The sequence below is a fragment of the Streptopelia decaocto genome (genome assembly GCF_964273445.1).
Source record: "Streptopelia decaocto genome assembly, chromosome: 4".
Classification (NCBI taxonomy): domain Eukaryota; kingdom Metazoa; phylum Chordata; class Aves; order Columbiformes; family Columbidae; genus Streptopelia; species Streptopelia decaocto.
This window is the reverse complement of record NC_138658.1, coordinates 20,099,349-20,117,196: the sequence shown is the minus strand read 5'-3', so window position 1 is coordinate 20,117,196 and position 17,848 is coordinate 20,099,349. Positions and strand designations below refer to the sequence as shown.

At 37.3% G+C, this 17,848-nt stretch overlaps 1 protein-coding gene across 3 annotated transcripts in view; it reads left to right on the top strand.

Moving 5' to 3' along the window:
• The window catches only part of INPP4B (inositol polyphosphate-4-phosphatase type II B), a 320,380-nt gene that overhangs the window by 194,821 nt on the left and 107,711 nt on the right, over positions 1–17,848 (top strand). For all 3 annotated transcript variants that reach the window (XM_082050912.1, XM_082050914.1, XM_082050913.1), the window contains exons 10-12: positions 33–112; positions 9,780–9,891; positions 11,905–11,977. In XM_082050912.1, coding sequence (XP_081907038.1) covers positions 33–112; positions 9,780–9,891; positions 11,905–11,977 — 265 coding nt within the window. The remainder of the gene's footprint in view (positions 1–32; positions 113–9,779; positions 9,892–11,904; positions 11,978–17,848) is intronic.

Here is a 17,848-nt window from a genome sequence, read left to right as displayed (position 1 = left end):
AGTAACAATGAAAACTTTTCTTTGCTTTATAGCGAAGCTTCCTGGGCTGTACAACTTTTAGAGTAGGAGACTTGGTGAAGTCAAAGGAGCAACAGTTGACCCTCACCCTCAGGTAAGTGTTTTCCTCTCTTGTAAACCCTGTTGAATTAATAACCCATGGCATTTGATGATTGCTGCTTGACTGTGTTTGAAACTCCGTATTACTTCAGGTATATTAGGTTTCAGCTTGAAGTTCTTCTGTTTCTACCAAGCACAAAAAAAAAGTCAAAATGAAATAGCAATTCTTTAAACTGGAGCTTGCCATGTGTCAGATCAGAAAAAGTTAGTAATTTTTTGGTGTGATAACCTATGGAAGAATTGCAGGGAACTTGAAGTAGGGGTTGTTCTTTCAAAGTGCCCTTTAGAAAGGAGCATAAGGTTCTCAGTTTAATTTGATGTGTGTGGTTTGAAGAATTAACACTGTACAGTTTGCTGGTTTGGTTACTACGCATATTTAAAGATGGTGGACCTAATGACTTAAGACTTCTCTCACATGAGATTGGTTGCAGTCTCCTAAACTCATTGTTACATGCAGCCAAACTCAAATGACAGTGAGGGGGTGATGTGCAACTCTAGTGACACATGTTATGGAGCTGCAGGAGAGTCAGAGCTAGTTTTCAAAAACTAGGGCTGGGCTGAGCAGACATTTCTTATAGCTGTGCACTGAAGGAAAAAACCAAACTGTTTTCACCTGTGATACTGACTTACTTGACTTAATATGAATCAAGATACAAACGAAATCTTTTTGAAGGGTAGGGGAAACTTTTCAGGCTGTGATTTTCAGTTTAGTCATTAGACTTCATATAGTGCAGAGATTTTGTTGAGCTGATTTTTGCGAGCACAGTGGAGACTTATTTAGGATTATTGGGTAGGTACAGGTAAGCTGCACAGAACAACTGCCCAAACTGACCATGTTTCTACAAAGGCAGAATTTTGGGAGGAAATAAGCTGTGACTAGGAAAACTGAGGTACATAATAGAAGATACCCTGGCAGCTTCTGGTATATGTTCTGTCTGGGATATTGTATGTAGATGCTGTAGAAACGTTGCTGTATTACATTCCTTATCCTGTGCACATGAAGCCAGCCTTGATTTGGCTGAAGGTCCAGATTACAACCCATTCAGTGGTGGTGTAGTAATTTCACTGTGTCAAGGGCATTTCATTTCTTTGAAAGGGAAACTTATTGGAGTATTTTGGTTTTATTACTGCACCTGCCTTCCTATTATAACAATAGTAGTTGCATATGTGTGTATAGTTAACAGGGCAAAGTTAACAATGCCTTGATTTTTATTGTGATTTTCTTTCTGCCAAACACAGACCATGTCATGCCTAACAAGCAGATAACTTTGTTTTCTAACCAAAAAAAATGATCAGATAAAATTTCAGCTGACTACTCTATATGGAAATGGCTATAAAGAAATTTCGTTTTGTTTGGGACTTTTGTTCTTTGGGACAAACTTTGCTTGCCCCTCTGACAGAGTGTAGAGTTTCAGGAAACTTTGAAAAGAATAAATATCTTGTATCTAATCCATCTAATTTGTAAACAAAAAGTTCAGACAGATAACTAATAAGCAATAGATGACAGATTGCCAGGTTAATTTCAGCTGAACCTCTATGACTTTTGAGATTTGCTTTTAATTAGTGTTTTTAGTCTTGCATGTCTGCTTTGTGCAGCTATCACTAGAAGACAGATACACCAATTCATATTATTTTGCAGATACATTAAATGGTATTTGGGGTTTTTTTGTGTGTGTGTTTGTTTTTTTGGTGGTGGGTTGTTTTTTTTTTTTTTTTCTTCAGAAAAAAATATCCTAAGCTTTTAAATGTGTGTTTGTGTTTTTTTTCCCCTTCTTTCCTGATTATGGCTACTCAGCAGCACAAGATCAGTAGAAATCATCCACATTTCTTCAATGGCAGTTTAACCAGAATAGTTGAGTAATCTAAACCTGCTTTCCTCTGTTTGTCCTATTATATTAGTACCCCTGGGAAGGGTAGAAGATATACAAGGGCTTTGTCAGAGCATGCAATTCTGTTTAGTTCTTGTTGATATACTTTGGATGGGAATTGACCAGGGAGTGCCTGTGATTTCGAGTTACTTGTTTGTTAGATCTGAAGTAAAGATTTAAGGACCCAGAAATAGCTCTGTGCTATGCTCTGTAAATACTGGAGTGTTTTGGTTACTTTTTCACTTTTTTTTTTAAGTTACCGTGTCTTACCATTGTCTTTCTGAGGTACAATGTAACAATATAAAAGTGTTTTTAAAAGAATGTTCTTGTATTTTTTTTCTCGGTTATTTTGTGGCATACAACTGCAATTCCTTACTGCTGACAAACTGTGCTCTGCTTCTACTCTATCTCCACCATTGCACCATAATATTGATTAGGGAAACGAGTTACAAAACTTCTGTAAAATGAGTTTTTAGTTTAATTTTCCATTCTTGCCTATAAAGGTGCCCTAAACTGATAACTGAGTGTTTACTGTAGATGTGTGCACCTATATCTAATCATCAAAACCTGAACAGGTAAATTTACAGAATTGCTTTGGTGCTGCCAGTGTACACAACTGATGTTCACAGAGGAATTTGGCTACTGGAGACTTGGGATTGCAGTTTCCAATACGAAGTTTATAAAACCAGAAGTGCCTTCTGTAGATTTGTTTCATTTTGCAATGGTAATACAATGCCACTTGCTTTCAATCTCTCTCGTAGGGTTGTGATAATGAACAGATACAAGGGGCTATTGAATAAAACAAAAAACATATTTAATGGCAGAATATTTCTTAATATTGACTATTTAGTGCAGTGCATCCAATTTTTTTTTTAAAATTAAGCATACATTTTTTTCTATCTTAGTAATACTGATTTTTTTCAGTTGACTCACATTTTAAGTTCAGTTTAGAGTATCTTTTTGACATGTCTGTCTTTTAACAATAGCGTAAAGTGTTGTTTTTTTCCCTTGGTTGAGGTCTATGGTCTTTTGTAAAGGGCTAGCAATTAGTAGTTCCATTAGCCGCTTCCCCTGTGGTGGTAGTTTGCCCTGTTTCCAGGAAGGTCCTCTTTAGCTTGGGTGATTTTGGTATGATTTCCTGTAAGTTACATTTAAGAAGAGCCAGGGACAAAGATAATAGTGCTCTTTTTATGCTCTTTGTGAAATTATTAAGGTACATCTGTCTGAGATGCTTCTCTTCATGGGTAAGTACAGAAGTGTAAGTAGGCTACTTCAATATGAAACTGGAATAATATCAATACCCCTTGGATCCTTTGCCTCCTGTTAGCAGGAACTTTAGAGTGATGGAGCTAACAGTACAAAACTAAAAGTGAGGATGGGAGTATGTGAATTATGCAGATTATCTGAGAGAATATGTCTATGGATGTCTGATCATATATTCTACAGACTTTCTTTAAACACGTCTTATACTGTGGTAGCTTTCAAAACTTCCAAACCTTTCAATATTGTGCACATTTTAATTAATAAATTGCAGGTCAATATGCACTTTTTTTTTGGGGGGGGGCGGTGGTGAGAGGGGCAGAATTGCTCCTCCTTTATTGTTCTGACTTCTCTACTGGTGGTAATAGCATTCAGACTTCTGTGATTTTTTTGCTGAATTAATAGAAGTAATGATCCATCAGATGCATAATAGTAGCTGATGCCTTCTTGTTTGTGCAGAAAGCTTTTCCGCTTGTAATAATTATTTCTTGGTTTTTCTGTGTTGCTTTGACCTCTTGGACAATATTTATCTATCAACGTGCTTTTTTAGCTGTCTTATTTGTATTACTGTTAGGCAGGAGCAAACCTATTTCCTTTAAATAAAGGAGATAAACCATAGTTATTTTTAGAAAGTTCAGAAAAATAGTGCCAAGACTCCATTAAAAAGGCCCCTTAACTTCCCTCCCTTCTCACACTGTCTCCCAAGCACCCTGTAGTTCAGTGGTCCAGAAGACATGTAACTACACTTAAACAGGAGTTATATCACAATGTTTATCTAACTAGAGAGAATCTGAAAGCAGCACGCTAATTTTTGCAGTCATTTATGTAGTTATAATTTCCTTAGCGAATTATGACTATAAAATACTATATATTTGCTATCTTTCCCTAGTAAAATTCAGTACAAGTCTGCCTACAACTAGTTTTGCTTGGACTCCGTCCTGAAATTTTCTTGGCTGCTTCATGTCATGTCGTCCACCACAGGAAGCAGGTGAACAGTTCTTGGCTTTGTAAGCCAGGCATATCTCCCGTAGAGTTGAGGCGGAACTTGTTTTGACATGAAGCTTAATCAACAGTACACTGAAATCATGAAAACCAAGAAGGAATTAAACAGTGCAAAACTTAAACTATTTACCTTAGAATGCAAGAGAATGTAAGTACCAGTGGACTTGTTTAAAAATTGTATTGCTTGCAATAGGCTCCTCTGTGAATTCATAGAATCATCCAGTGGTTTGGGTTTGAAGGGACCTTAGAGATCTTCTAGTTCCAACCTCTCCTGCCATGGGCAGGGACAGCTTCCACTAGACCAGGCTGCCCAAAGCCCTGTCCAGCCTGTCCTTGGACACTTCCAGGGATGGGGCATCCGCAGCTTCTCTGGGCAACTGTTCCAGTACCTCAGCACCCTCATAGGGAAAAATTTCCTCCTTGTGTCTAACACAAGTCTGCCCTGTTTCAGTTTAAAGCCATTACCCCTTGTCCTATCACTACATGCCCTTGTAAAAAAAAAAAAAATCTCTTTGCAGCTTTCTTGTAGAGCCATTTTAGGTACTGTGAGGCTGCTATAAGGTCTTCCCAGACCAGAGAGCTGCTGCAGCCCTTGTGGTATTCCTCTGGACTCCCTCCATTTCACAGAATAAACGTTTCCATTTAAGTCAATATTTTTATGCTGGCATATTTCCAAATACATTGCATGAGTGGAGAAAATTATTTTATGACAATTTGTATTTTAGTCTGTACTAGTTGCATTTGTTGTGTATATTGCACTGGAGAAAGGGGTTGCCTGCTAGACTGAAAACCATGCAGTTTGTTTTTCAGGCTGTCACTTTGTCGGTTATAATTAACACAGCTATGCAAATACACAGTCTGCCTCTTTTTCTTTGTGTTCTTTAGCCTTTTTTTTTTGAAGAAAGGTATGGCCATGGGAACTAATTAGCAGGCCTAAATTTGCATATTCAATGTGCAGCAATGAGACTTGAGAACAGTATTGGAGGCAAACGGCTGCTATTGTCAGTCCATCTAATTCACCTGCTTTTCCACTGCTACCTTGGTACCTTCTTTGTCTCTGGATGCCTGGGTCAGCCTGTTATCACCAGAAGTGTTTAGGTGGGCAGATGTACCTGCTGCTTGTGATGGTGCTGGCTAGCTCCTTCCTTCATGTTTGAGGGAACTCATACTGTCTTGGTGGTCCTTAAGAACCTGGGATGGTAACAAAATCCGTGTGTGTAATGAACTTTAAATTAATATTACAGGCGTTAGTAAGTAATTGTGGTTTTAAACCTGAGCAGATTGCATGATGGCTTTGAAAGCCCCTGGGTTTGGCTCTGAGTAGAACGAAAGTGTTGATTTTAACACCAATGGAAGTATCATTATTAAGTTCAGAACATACTGTTTCACTCAGAATCATCTCCCCAAAATTCATTAGAAGATGGGACCTTGGTGACTTCAACATAGGTGAGTGCAAACTGTCACAGGGTTATGGCTGTGATAGGTGGAGCAAGCAGTGCAGTATACAGTCATGTTGGAATGAACAGTCAGGAATAGACTGAAACATTGCCAGCTTTACTGCATCCTGTGATCCTGCAATTTAAATCTGGTTTAGAAATCACTCTTCCAACACTTTGTCTCCTTTCCATTGGTCATATTCCAAATGCACATCCTCTATGAACAATTGGTGCTCCTAGTCCCAGGCTGCTGAAAAAACCCAAGCAGTTTTCCAGCTCTGTAAGCCTGCTAGATTTTGAGCTATATCTGGACTTCTTCACACTGACACTTCAAAAAAAAAAATTCCTATTGCTATATTCCCCATCCCACTGTCTCTATGAAGGTTTACCAAGGTGCAGTCCTTTGTCCTGTGGGTCTGTCGGGTATCTTGTCTCATGACTGTAAGCAATTTGATGCAAGGACAGTCTTCACAGCACCATGTGAGTACAGAGTGCGCTTTTCAGCTTTATTAAACTACAGCAAATAAGCTGATTCTATCCTAATGCATTATGAAGTATCCTAAAACCAGTTAATTATTTTCCTGATGCTCTGGTGTGAAGTGTATATGTGTATGTTTGCAATCCTCTTTCTGTTAGTGCGAAGTACAATAATAGAGGTTTTTATCTTACTAAAGAGTGATCCCTAGGCTTTTTTATTGTTTTCCCTACTGCATCATTTCTGTTTCTCACTTTTAATTTTCTTTCAAGCGGAATTTTAATCTCAGGGTGTTGCTTGATAGTTTTAAATGCATTAACTGTCTGTGGTTTGAAGACTCTCATGCACCAGTGCTATTATAAATACACAGTGTCTGACACAGCTAATGACGGTTTCTCTCTGGACATTTATAGAGCTCTTTGATTTGTGTGCCTGTAACAGTCAAAAGAAACCTTGTATGTTTGTTGGTTTTTTGGTTTTGTGGTGGTTTTTTTTTTTCTTTTTTCTTTTTTTTTTTTTTTTTTTAATTTTGTTTTCATATTTCCATGTGGAAAGATAAGAGCACTGGAGGACGGAGTAAAACTACCATGCAACAGTCCCACTGTTTGGTTTTATTCTGTTGCTTTACTTTCTCTCGTAGATATTGTATGTTTCAAATTGCAATATTAGATATGCATTAGACCAGAACAAGAGATATTTTGAGAAGAAAATCATTGAAAAAAAAATGACATGAAGTGAAATTAGATAAATTGTGTTTTTAAACACATATGGAGAAAGCGTCCAAATATGTAGTGCTGCTCATGCAGGCAAGCAGTGCAGTGCTCACTGCCAGACTGATTCCACGTCTGTAGTAACAGCAATGAGGAGGAATATTTAGTGTTCTAAAGAAATGGAGACAAGGATTGAGAAAACATAACTGGCATTTCCATTTTTATTTTGTTTTACTGGAGCAATATGCCTTGTTGGCTTGTACTGGTTCATTTGAAAATTGAGCTCTGTTTTTCTCAACGTTTGTTTTATACTTTTAATTTACCATGATGTAGTTGAAAATCAGATCTGTTTTATGTAGGTCAGTCTCAGACTTGCAGGTCTCTTTGGCCTTTAGAAAAATGTGTTCTCTAAAAAAATGATGGATAGGATTTTACTTCTGGAAGTCAAGTGAAAGCAGTGTTTTTCTTTCAGACCAGGATAACAGCAAAGCGCTGTTGCATGTTTAAGTCAGCTGGGTGATGAGCTTGTCCATTTGACACTTTGATTGGGACTTGTTCAGCTGTTGAAAAATTTTCTGTCTTCTAGCCACACATTTACTCTGATTTTTAAAGTTACATGTGATCTGCCAGGATCTGTTATATTCCCTTTCTCCTTGACAATGGTGTAGTCCATTTGTTGCAGTAGCCTGTTTGCGTGCTGGTTTGATGCAGGAAGGAGAAAATAAAGTCAAACCACTAAGCTGTAGCAAGTCAGAGGAATGTCCTTCAGAATTTTGAAATATATGAGAACAACTTATGTACTTTTACTTATAAACACCCTTTGGACATGGAACCCTTCTTCCTCGTTACTTTTCTTTCTTTTGTATTCTCTGTTAATTAATGTAGGCTTCCCTGGTTGCAAGGCTATCTGGAATTGGTTCATTTTTAGTCAATCCTTTATTGTCATTAATGAATTTGACTTGGAGCAAATGAAATAGTGGCACATGTAAAATGTGAATGTGTATTTTGCGAAGTTTTATATAAGAACATATTTCATTTGTATAGTTGCAAGATGAGCATATTCTGCTGAGTTGCCTGCTAACATAATGGTTTGCAACCAAAATAATTATTTAAATCCGAAACTTGGGGGCACCTATATTTGGAGACTTTACTCTAAAAAATGAAAGTTTTGATTTAGCATGCTAAATAAGTATCCATGCCTCATGTCCCTGCTCATGATAGGGGGGTTGGACTAGGTGACCGTAGAAGGTTCCTTCCAACCCAAACTATTTTATGATTCTAAGAAAAGACTAATGTATGTGCTTAACTGTGTAAAGAACTGGCATTCTCTGGCTTAATTAAGGCCTTATACTGCATGCAGAAATATAGATGATGTAAAACTGTGGGATCCCAATGCAGAGATGGGGTCCCCCTGCCTGGGGCATGAGTGAGCGCTCCAGGAACACCTGCTCTTGGCAGAATGCGGCTCAGCAAAGCTGAGCGGGGTCTGCCCTGCCCGAGAGACACTGGGTGTCGGGATGATGCTGCTGTGGGGCTCAGGGTACTTGCGGCAGCAGGGATTTGCTCGTGGAGCCTTCCTGCCCCTCCCACGCCAGTGGGGCCCAGGGTGGGACCTCTGCCTTGTCCCACAGCCTGCAGGCAGCTGTTGTGGGCTACAGCCTTCTCCTAGTCTGGAAATGAGGAGAAGGGTAGTTGTGGGATTTTTTCCTCTTCCTTTAAGGTAGGGACAGGGTCTTTTTAAGTTTCGGAAGGGTGTCTGTGTTGAAGGGCATTTGGATGTTTTCCTGTAGCAAGGATTGTCCTAGGAATGTGACAGTTTTTAACGGAAATACTTTTTTCTAATATTACTGTTTCTGAAAGTAATTTTTTCTTGTTTATTGTCAGCTCTCTAGTCCCTCTTCTATGCATCCCTTTGTTCTGCTTCATCACTTTTCATCTTCTGAGATTATACACAGTATTGCCCCAAACCCATTTATTTTCTTTCTTCTTCCTCTCTGTGTTTCGCAATTCTGCTAAACTTATTCTCATCCTTTCCTCTTGCCAATTTTTGATTGGTGGTGGTTGTTGTTACACTTTCCTCATTATTGTTAAATGGTCTGTTACCCTTTTTTCCTTTCAAAAATCCAGCTGTTCAGAATAAGCCAGGAGAGATAGACTGTGCCATTAGCCTTGGTATTTTGAGTAATGTTTAGCTACTGGTGAAAGCTGAAAAATCATTTGATATCCTTTTGAATATCTCTCTTTCTTCCCAAAGGTAGTGAGCAGTATTCTTTGTTTGGAGATGTAAATCTGAATAGCTATTTATTTTTGCATGATTGGAAGTAAACTATTTGCAGAAACTATTATAGAGGAATTAACCTGAAATGCTATTATCCTCTTCCATATAGTTAAAGAAATGGGACTGATTCGAAATAATTGCTCTGCAGAGGGACTACAAAAGGAAAAGTGATATTCAGATTAGTTTATTTTGGTTTAGCAGCAGGTTTGTTAATATACTGAGCATGTCCTTTCTTTGCAGATCATGTCAGGCAACAAAGCAGTGTACTGTGCAGTGAGATTGCAGGTCATAAGTGGGGTATTGGTGCAAAACTTTACCGCCCGATGGTTGACAGACAGAATAATGTCTAGAATGAAAAATTCTCAATGTTCATGGATTCTTCCACCATTTATAGCACTTACCCATCCTCAGTTTCATGATGAAAACTTTCATTGCTATAAACAATTTGGAGAAAATACAATATACCTTGTTAAAATTCACTTTATGATTTTAAATAATGAGTTCCATACGGGTGACTGAGGCTATACTGAATAGAGAGGGGTCTAAATGTTTACCGACAATATTTTTGTCAATATTATTGAAGGAATGCAATGCTGTAGATTACCTAATGTCATGTTTTTTTTTTTTTCCCAGGACTTCTGATGGTGGAAAGACAGTTGGTACCATTGAAGTCAATCTTGTGAAGATGGGAGAGCTAGAGGATGGAGAAACAGACCACGTCACAACAGACTCCCAGGATCAAAAGGTAAAAACTTCAGTTCATTGTACAAAGTTAATCAGAATGATCAGCTGTACCAGATGCCTAAATTACTATTTCTGAATCAGCTGAAATACATAATCAAAAATTTCTGGAATAAAATACTATGTACACCTCATCTCCCTAAACTAAGAACTACTCTACGTTTTCAAGAAGAAGTATACTCTATCCTCACTTTCCTAGTCCCTTCCCTTCTTTAGGAAAAAAAAAAAGTTGATTTTTCACCTCAACTGACTATATTTAATCACTCCTGATCAAAAAAACTGTCCATAAAGACACCATAGATCTGATTTCTTTTTTCCTTTGGACAGTTCCTCTGTTTTGTGCCCTTGAAGTCCTGTTCATGTGGATTTTTACGTGCAACCCGTGCCCACTATACTGAAAACCTGGAAAGAATGACAGACAGGCAAGCCAAAGAAGAGGTGAATCCCCTTGCGAAGGAGCAGGTGTACTGCTATTACACTGTGGTGCATTCTGCTCTTTATGAAAAAAAAATACTTCAGATAATGCTGTGAGGAACGTAAAATTAAGGACTGCATTTTTTTGTTTGGAAGTAGCATAAAAGAATGTATTTTTGGAGAGAGGGGTCTTATTCTGAATATTTTTTTCTACTCTGCTAAAACAATATGCCTTTTGGGCCAGACTCTGAGGATAGATTTTACAGTTCTTTTTTCACCATTCTTCTCAAGGGACCTCAACACTCTTTTAAAACAATGGACCAGTGGGACTAGTTCCAAAGAAGCCAATGCACACTGTGAAATTTTTCTGGTTTTGTACTATAAATCTTCTACAAGATATACAATATGAGCTGTCTTTTCAGCATTCTCCTTTGGTTTTTTTTTTCCTCTTCCATTTCCAAGTGTGGAAAGAGACATCTCGCAGTTATTTGAGATGTAATTAATGAGCTGTGTCTAGCTTCAGGGAGCCAGAAGCCTTTAATAGCATCTTCCTAGGAGGTTGTAATAGTTCTCAAGAAAGACTGACTTTGTGAGAACTGTATTTTCTGAGGTCTTTAAAGGAGTTCTTAGTTCTTATGGATTAGTTCCATCTTGGTGTTGCATCAGAGAGTCTTGGTTTATATGCTCATGGTAAGGATGGAATTGTGAGAATGTAGAGGTACTGAATTCAGAGAAATAATTTCTGAATTAGGTTTGCTGACTCATTAGGTAAACTACGTGCAGGTAATATCTCGTGGAGTAAGGTGCTAGTTAAATCCAAGACATCAATTCACAGAGAGTACATTGTGTCTTGCTCTTTGCTTTGCGCTCTGCAAGAGAACATCTAGAAACTGGGGAAGCCCCAGGATCAGAGCTCTCTGTCACCTTTAGAGGCTGTCTATTGGTGTATTTGGGTTACTATCTATTGGTGTGTTTGGGTTTGTGTGTGTGCTTTTTTTTTTTTTCCTCTTTTTTTCTCCTGACTATGGGAGGAAGTAGCATTAAAAATATTCATCCTGTAGTACATTTAACATAGGTTTACACGCATTGATTTTTCTGTAAAGTTTTTACAGTTTTTCTGTTTTGTTTTGTTTTTTACACTAATCATATAGGTGGAATGTTCCAATTCACTTGTATAACAAATTACTTTTATCACAAACCATAAGCACATTTTAAAGACTTTTTGTGGTTCCTGCTTTTCCCTTGTTTCAAAATTCATGAACTGCTTTCTGCCACTGTGTGTGGGAAAACTGCATTGTCAAAAGAAACCTCCCTGAAAGCACAGATCTTGTCAAAAATTATTTTAACTTCTGCCATTGTATTGGTATGAAACCTTCCTGTCTTCTTATGGAATAGCTGATCATATTTTGCCATTTCCTCTGCTATAATTTAGATTGTGTTGCAGTGTACTGGAACAGAAATATGAAGAGAAAAATACAAATGATAAGGGTTGGGAAGTTATATCATCAGTGATGTTTTTTTTTCAGTCTGCTATTTATAAACTGCTATGAATTTCCTTGTGACACCCGAATGTGTTACATTTGTGGTTGCGTTTCTTTTGTAGTGTGCATTGGTTCGTGAATGTACAGCCCCTGAAGGCATAAGTGGTAAAGACAACTTGCCTTCATTAAATGCAGGTAAGTATTCTAATATGCATAGAAGATGACTGTTGTAACACTATGTTAGATCCTGAAGAAATCACAAAGATTTGGGGCAGAGTTCTTAAAACATTATTCAAATGATGAGCAGATTTTTAAGATTAATATTTTAATGTATGGTATGTGTTTGACGGTATCATTTTACTGCGAAGCATGGCGAAAACTTTCAGAAATGTCAATTATGCTTTCTGAAACGCTGCTAAAATCTCCCACTCTGTCATTTTTACTGTTCAATGATTTTCAAGACTGTCAGTGACTTCAGTGGGCATGGAATTAACCTCATAAGTTTTCATCATGTCATTGCATGACATTCTGTTAAAGTAATTATGCATTATTTGCAACTAAATACCCTGGAGAATTAATCTCTCTCATAGCTGATGAAGTGGCAATTTCAGTTTGATCTGGAAGCTGAATGTCCTAAAATGACGGAAGCTGTTGGCAACGCATTCTCAATTCTAGGTCAACTCTGGGCTTCGGTGTACAGTGTTCCACCAGATCTATTTCTCTTTCATTAAACTGAGAAATATTACATGCTGATATGCTGCACCATAAAAGTTTTATTAGCCCAAGTTTATGAATCTCCATTACTCTGCAGTAGCAATGTCACAAATAAGTTATATGGGTCATCTGTGCAACCACAGTGCTGTCAAGAATTCTGTGTATTTGCTGCATACAGTTGAAGAGAAATGTTACTGAAGTTTTAAAACCCTGAGTGTAATTTCTTCATATTACTTCACTGATAGGAGAGGAGACTTTTTAGACTACTTGTGCAGTCCGAAGGAAGCACTAAAAACCTCCAAAAAATAGGTTTTTCCATGTATGTATGAATGCAGTAATTTTTCTGTATGATTTCTTCAGACTAGGTCAGAAGCAGAGCAAAATTTCTTTTTGAGAACTGCCTCTTCATCAGCTCAATGTAAGGCTAGATAAGTTTGTGAAAGAGTTATTCATTGAGAATTACTAGTTTCCCAGGAACTACATATGGCTCCAGAAATTCCTGAATTGCAAATAGCTGGAGGCAGAGAAGAGTGTCTTGCATCTCTAAGTATCTATTTATGGCTCTTCTTGGAGACAAGGTACAGAGCCAGCTGAACTCAGTGCAGCTGTTCTTTGATTCTGATTCTGTGTGTCACCCAGATAAGCGGGTCTTAAAGAAATGGCATTTCTGTACAGACAAACTGTTAGTGATTTGCAACTGTGGTGGTTTTTGGTGTTGTTTTTTTTTAGTTCTTTCCCCCTGCACCCCATGTTGGGTGCGTTTGATTGGAGTTTTCCCTTGTGGTGGTTGTTTTTGTGTCTGTGTCTTTTTGTTTGAGGTTTGTTTTGTTTTGTAGGGTTTTTAAAATTATTTTTTGTTAGTTTTTGTTTTGATGGGTAAATGCTGTAGTTTGGCAAATATATTTTGTTGGACCTGCTGGAAGTTCCAAAGTAGATGCCATTTTTATGAATAATGAAATTTAGAGCACTTCATGGAGAGTATTTGCATGTGATTCTACAGTATATCTAGACAGTGCTTAACATTTCTACATTTATTACTTTGGTATACAAACACACAACAAGAACGAAAAAAACACACCCAAAATTGCTAGGGTTTATTAAGTCAAGCATACTAGAGGGATTTTGTCTTTTTTTTTCCTCTAAAATTTGAGGGCAAAGAGCACAACTACAGATGCATGTACAAGAAATGACAGCACGCAGGATATTGGAAAGAGTTTTCAGTCAGAGGAAGTTTGTTCTAATAAGTCCTTGTTTCAGTCTGTTTCCTGTGCTTGTGATTTCCTCTTCTCACTCCAGTGCTGCCTCCAGGTTGTGTTGGTCCCACTTTTTCTATCAAATTCGCATTTTCTTGGTAAATTTTAGCTGGTCTTTTTTGTTTTTGTTTTTTAAATAATGGCCAACCAGTCAGACTTCTTCCCCAGCAGGTCTCCCTGCCTGGGCTTCTTATGGATCAAAGCCCTTGGTGTTGCCTGGAGACTGGCTGTGGTTACCAGCGCTGCCCTGAAGTGTTTTTCACCCCACACCAGCTCTGCCCAGAAGCATATTCATCCAGTCTGTATGGATGACATGTGCACAGTTTTGTTGGTATTAGAAGCTGGGAAGGATGCCAGAATTGTCAATAAAGGTAGACCCTTGGTGCATGAGTGAGCTGTTAAGTTTAAGTTTTGAGTTTTTACATACCAGGATTTCTTTCTCAAGATTCTTATTGTTGTCAGATCTGGATGGATTGTCATGGATATGGTAAAATGCACATCTCTGTAAAAGATTTACTGTCAAAATTCAAATTTATAAAGCACAGGACTTTCATAATTCTGACATCAAAGAACATCCTGTGTTTTTCTGGCCTCATTCTATGTGCAGCTGGGCTATTTTAACTGAAAATTTTGAAAAATTATCAGTTTAAGCCAGACAAATTTCAGCGTGGCAAGATTAGAGGCAATCAAAAACAAGGACTGAGGGAAAAGGAACAATATCAGTAATGTTGATGTTATCAGGTTGCCTGTAATATTAATTGCCTGCACTACTTTGCCTCCAGTGTACATACAGAGCTATCTACAGTACAGTATATATTCTATATACATATGTGCTTAGTACATGTGTATGCTGTTGTAAAGATTTCTGATTCTTTCTGTCTCATGTTGTTTATGAGGCCTTCAAAACTTATGAAACTGAAAAAATACCCCTATGTGAATCTTTAAGCCTGTAGACATAGATGCACGTTGGCACTCTTCTGAAATTTAAATCTTAATGTAAGGAACTAGCAGCCCTCAAGTGAATTATGAGGCACTTACTCGGTGAGTGGGAATGAGTATCATATTTCACAATCTTATCGCTATTCCATTTAAACCCCAAGAGATTGAATTTATATGTCTCAAAATTCAGTTATTTATTTACAACACTGGAGAGTTCGCCAATTGTTTCCATGTAAACATATTGCACTTTATAAAAAAAAAAAAAAAAAAAAAAAGAGAGAGAATAAAAGTAATTGAAATTAAGTAAAAATGAAGAAATTTGAAATTATTCTTCCTGAGATGGAATGTGTAATACACCTACGCTACAAAGGAAGATCTAAATAGAAGCGCTGTTAGTAAATTAGCACATGGTAGTGGTGTGCTTTGATCTATGTTTGATGTGGAACAAAAAAAACACAGTATTCAGTCTTTTAATACTTTATTTTACTTGCAGGGGAAGCAGTGTGAAGGATATTGCATGGAATAAAAAGCACAGAGGTCTTTAAATTTAAAAATGATAATATCTAAAAATATGGATGGTTAAATAAATGACATTGGCTTTTAGGCTTCATGCTATAGAGAAAGGCTTTTATTTTTTTTTATTTTTTTTCCTCATTTTAAGCACTGCAGTTCATATCGTCTTTTGTTTTCAGCACTTTTCATGATCACTGTCTAAATTCAGGAAGGACTACCTTTATGAAACTTGCATTCATTTTAATAACTGGCTTTTATAAGAGCCAAACCTAGTTTTGCCATTTTTAATATTTGTGCAGTTTTACATGCCTTCTGGATTTATTTTGTAGACAACTTGTTGTAATTAGAAAGCAATTCTTATTGTAATTAGAAAGGCAAACACATCTGATATGGAATCACGCGACTTCACTATTTCTGTGTAAGAAAATCGTATTGTGCATCTTTTTTTACAATCTCTAGCATTAGCAATACTGCAAATAGGATTTGTTTGGATTCCTTGTGAAAACAAAATTCTCAGACTTTTCTCTGTTTTTTGTAAATGAAGTTTTCTTCATAAACCCATGGAGAGATGTTCTGGTTTTAAAACTTTCAACGCACTTGAGATTATCTCCATCTGAAAATTCAGTCTGGGAGGTAGTACCTGAAGAGTAGTTTAATAATTCTAACAATGATAAAAGTCACAAGTTAGGATCCACGTGTTTGGAGTGACTCCTAGTTGCCTGTGCTATACCATGATGCAGTCATGTTACTACTTTTGTTTAGTGTGGGGCTTTGTTTTGTTGTGTTTGTTTTTTTAATGTGTGTGTGCTGGGTTTTGTTTGTGTGGGTTTTGTGTGTGTGCGTGGTGGGGGGTGGTTCTTTCTTTTACTGTGATGATGAAAGTGGGGAAATGGGAGGAAAGAGATTGTGGAGCTATACATATGTGGATTAGGTTCTCACAGACAAATGTAGCTTTTTTGAATGTAATAAATTCTGTAATAGATTCTGAGTGCAAATTTAAAGGCTGTTCCTGGGAAAACATCCTTGGATAACTTCTTAGGAAGTAGAAATTAAAAGGTAAAATAGATTAAAGAGCCATTGTCACTTGAAATGTTAAAAAAGTGTCAGCCTACTTCCTAATGAACAGGTTGTACTACCAAAAACCCCCACAAAACAAAACAACCACAAAACCAACCAACCAACCAACCCCACAACTGAAACTTATAATCTGTTTTGGCAGGTTTGTGATTAAGGGAAGACCTGAATTAGCCAAGTTTCTTGAGTGCTCCCCCAACATCTGAAGGTTGTCCTTCCGTGTCTTGTTAACTGATGATGATCAGTGCCGTGTATCTACTTTGTAGATTGACAGAGGCTGTCAGTAGTATTGAAAAAAAGTACTTAATTGATTAGAAGAATCTCAGCGAAATAAAAGGAAAATAGGAAAGCATTACAGCACGTTCTGATCAAGTCATATAATAAAGCCCAGATACTGCGTGTAAGTTGTTCACAGGCACAGGACTTGGAGATCCATTTTTGTAGTAGACAGTAGTAAGTCTGTGTGCTGAGGATTCGCAAGCTGTAAAATGTGTGTAAAGGTGTTTAAGCATTGTGGTATTTGGGGTTTTAGTAGGAAACAAAAATTGATGTTATTCATATGCTATAGCTATCAATCATAATTTCATAATAGTAACTCAGAATTTGGTTTTTGTAAGTAAAATCACTAATAAGTAAAGGCATAGTTACTCTAAAAAGACTTCCGATTTCCCATCAAGACTGGTGATTAGAGATCTCAGTAGATTGATGGGAATAGAAAACAATACATCTGCAATTACTTAAACATGAATATTTATAACATTTTTTATGAGTTGCCAACAACCATTTTAGTACAGATATCTTTGAATCTGTGGTGCTATTTTAGTCCTTTCCTAAGGAACGTCTGTTAAAGAACAGTTTGATTAGATAGATAAGACAGTTTGTGTACCTTCGATAACTTGGTCTGTGTTTTTCATTCTCTATAAATCAGTTTACATGGGCAATAATGGTGGCAATGAGTTGTGAAGCTGAAATTTCTATTAGTAGGTGTCATTTTGTCAGCAACAGTTTCCTCACAGCGCACACGGGAAATGTATTCCTTTGAGTTATAGACCATTCAGTGGCAGATCAATGGGAGCCTGATCTAAGACAGATTTTTCCAGAAGGCTGATAGAAAGGTACTGTTGGAGGATTTGGATGGCTGTCCAAAGTCATTCTGAGTTAGGAAGCAGTGGATGTGTGTGTTAAATGACAATCATTTGTCTCTCTGTAAGCTTAGCAATGGAGTCAAACAAAACTATTCTTTCTCAGATGTTTTCCTGTTTGCTCTTTCTCGAAAATCAGTTAAAAGTAGGGGGTGGAAAAAAAATTAAAAGGAGAAAATAGACATTTTCCACCTTTTATTATAGAGCAAATGAATGGAAACATAGCCAACATATGAGAGCTTCAAGATAAAACAACATGATGGGTTTTAAGCAAAACCTTCCAAGACATGGAGTAGGTTAATTTTCCTATGTCAGGTTACAGCAGTGATATAAGAACAGTGTATGGAACAGTGTGTAGTGGCAGTCTTGACCATGTCAATGATCAAGTTGCCTTTAAAATGGCCCTAAAATAGCTGATTTTAATGTAGCTG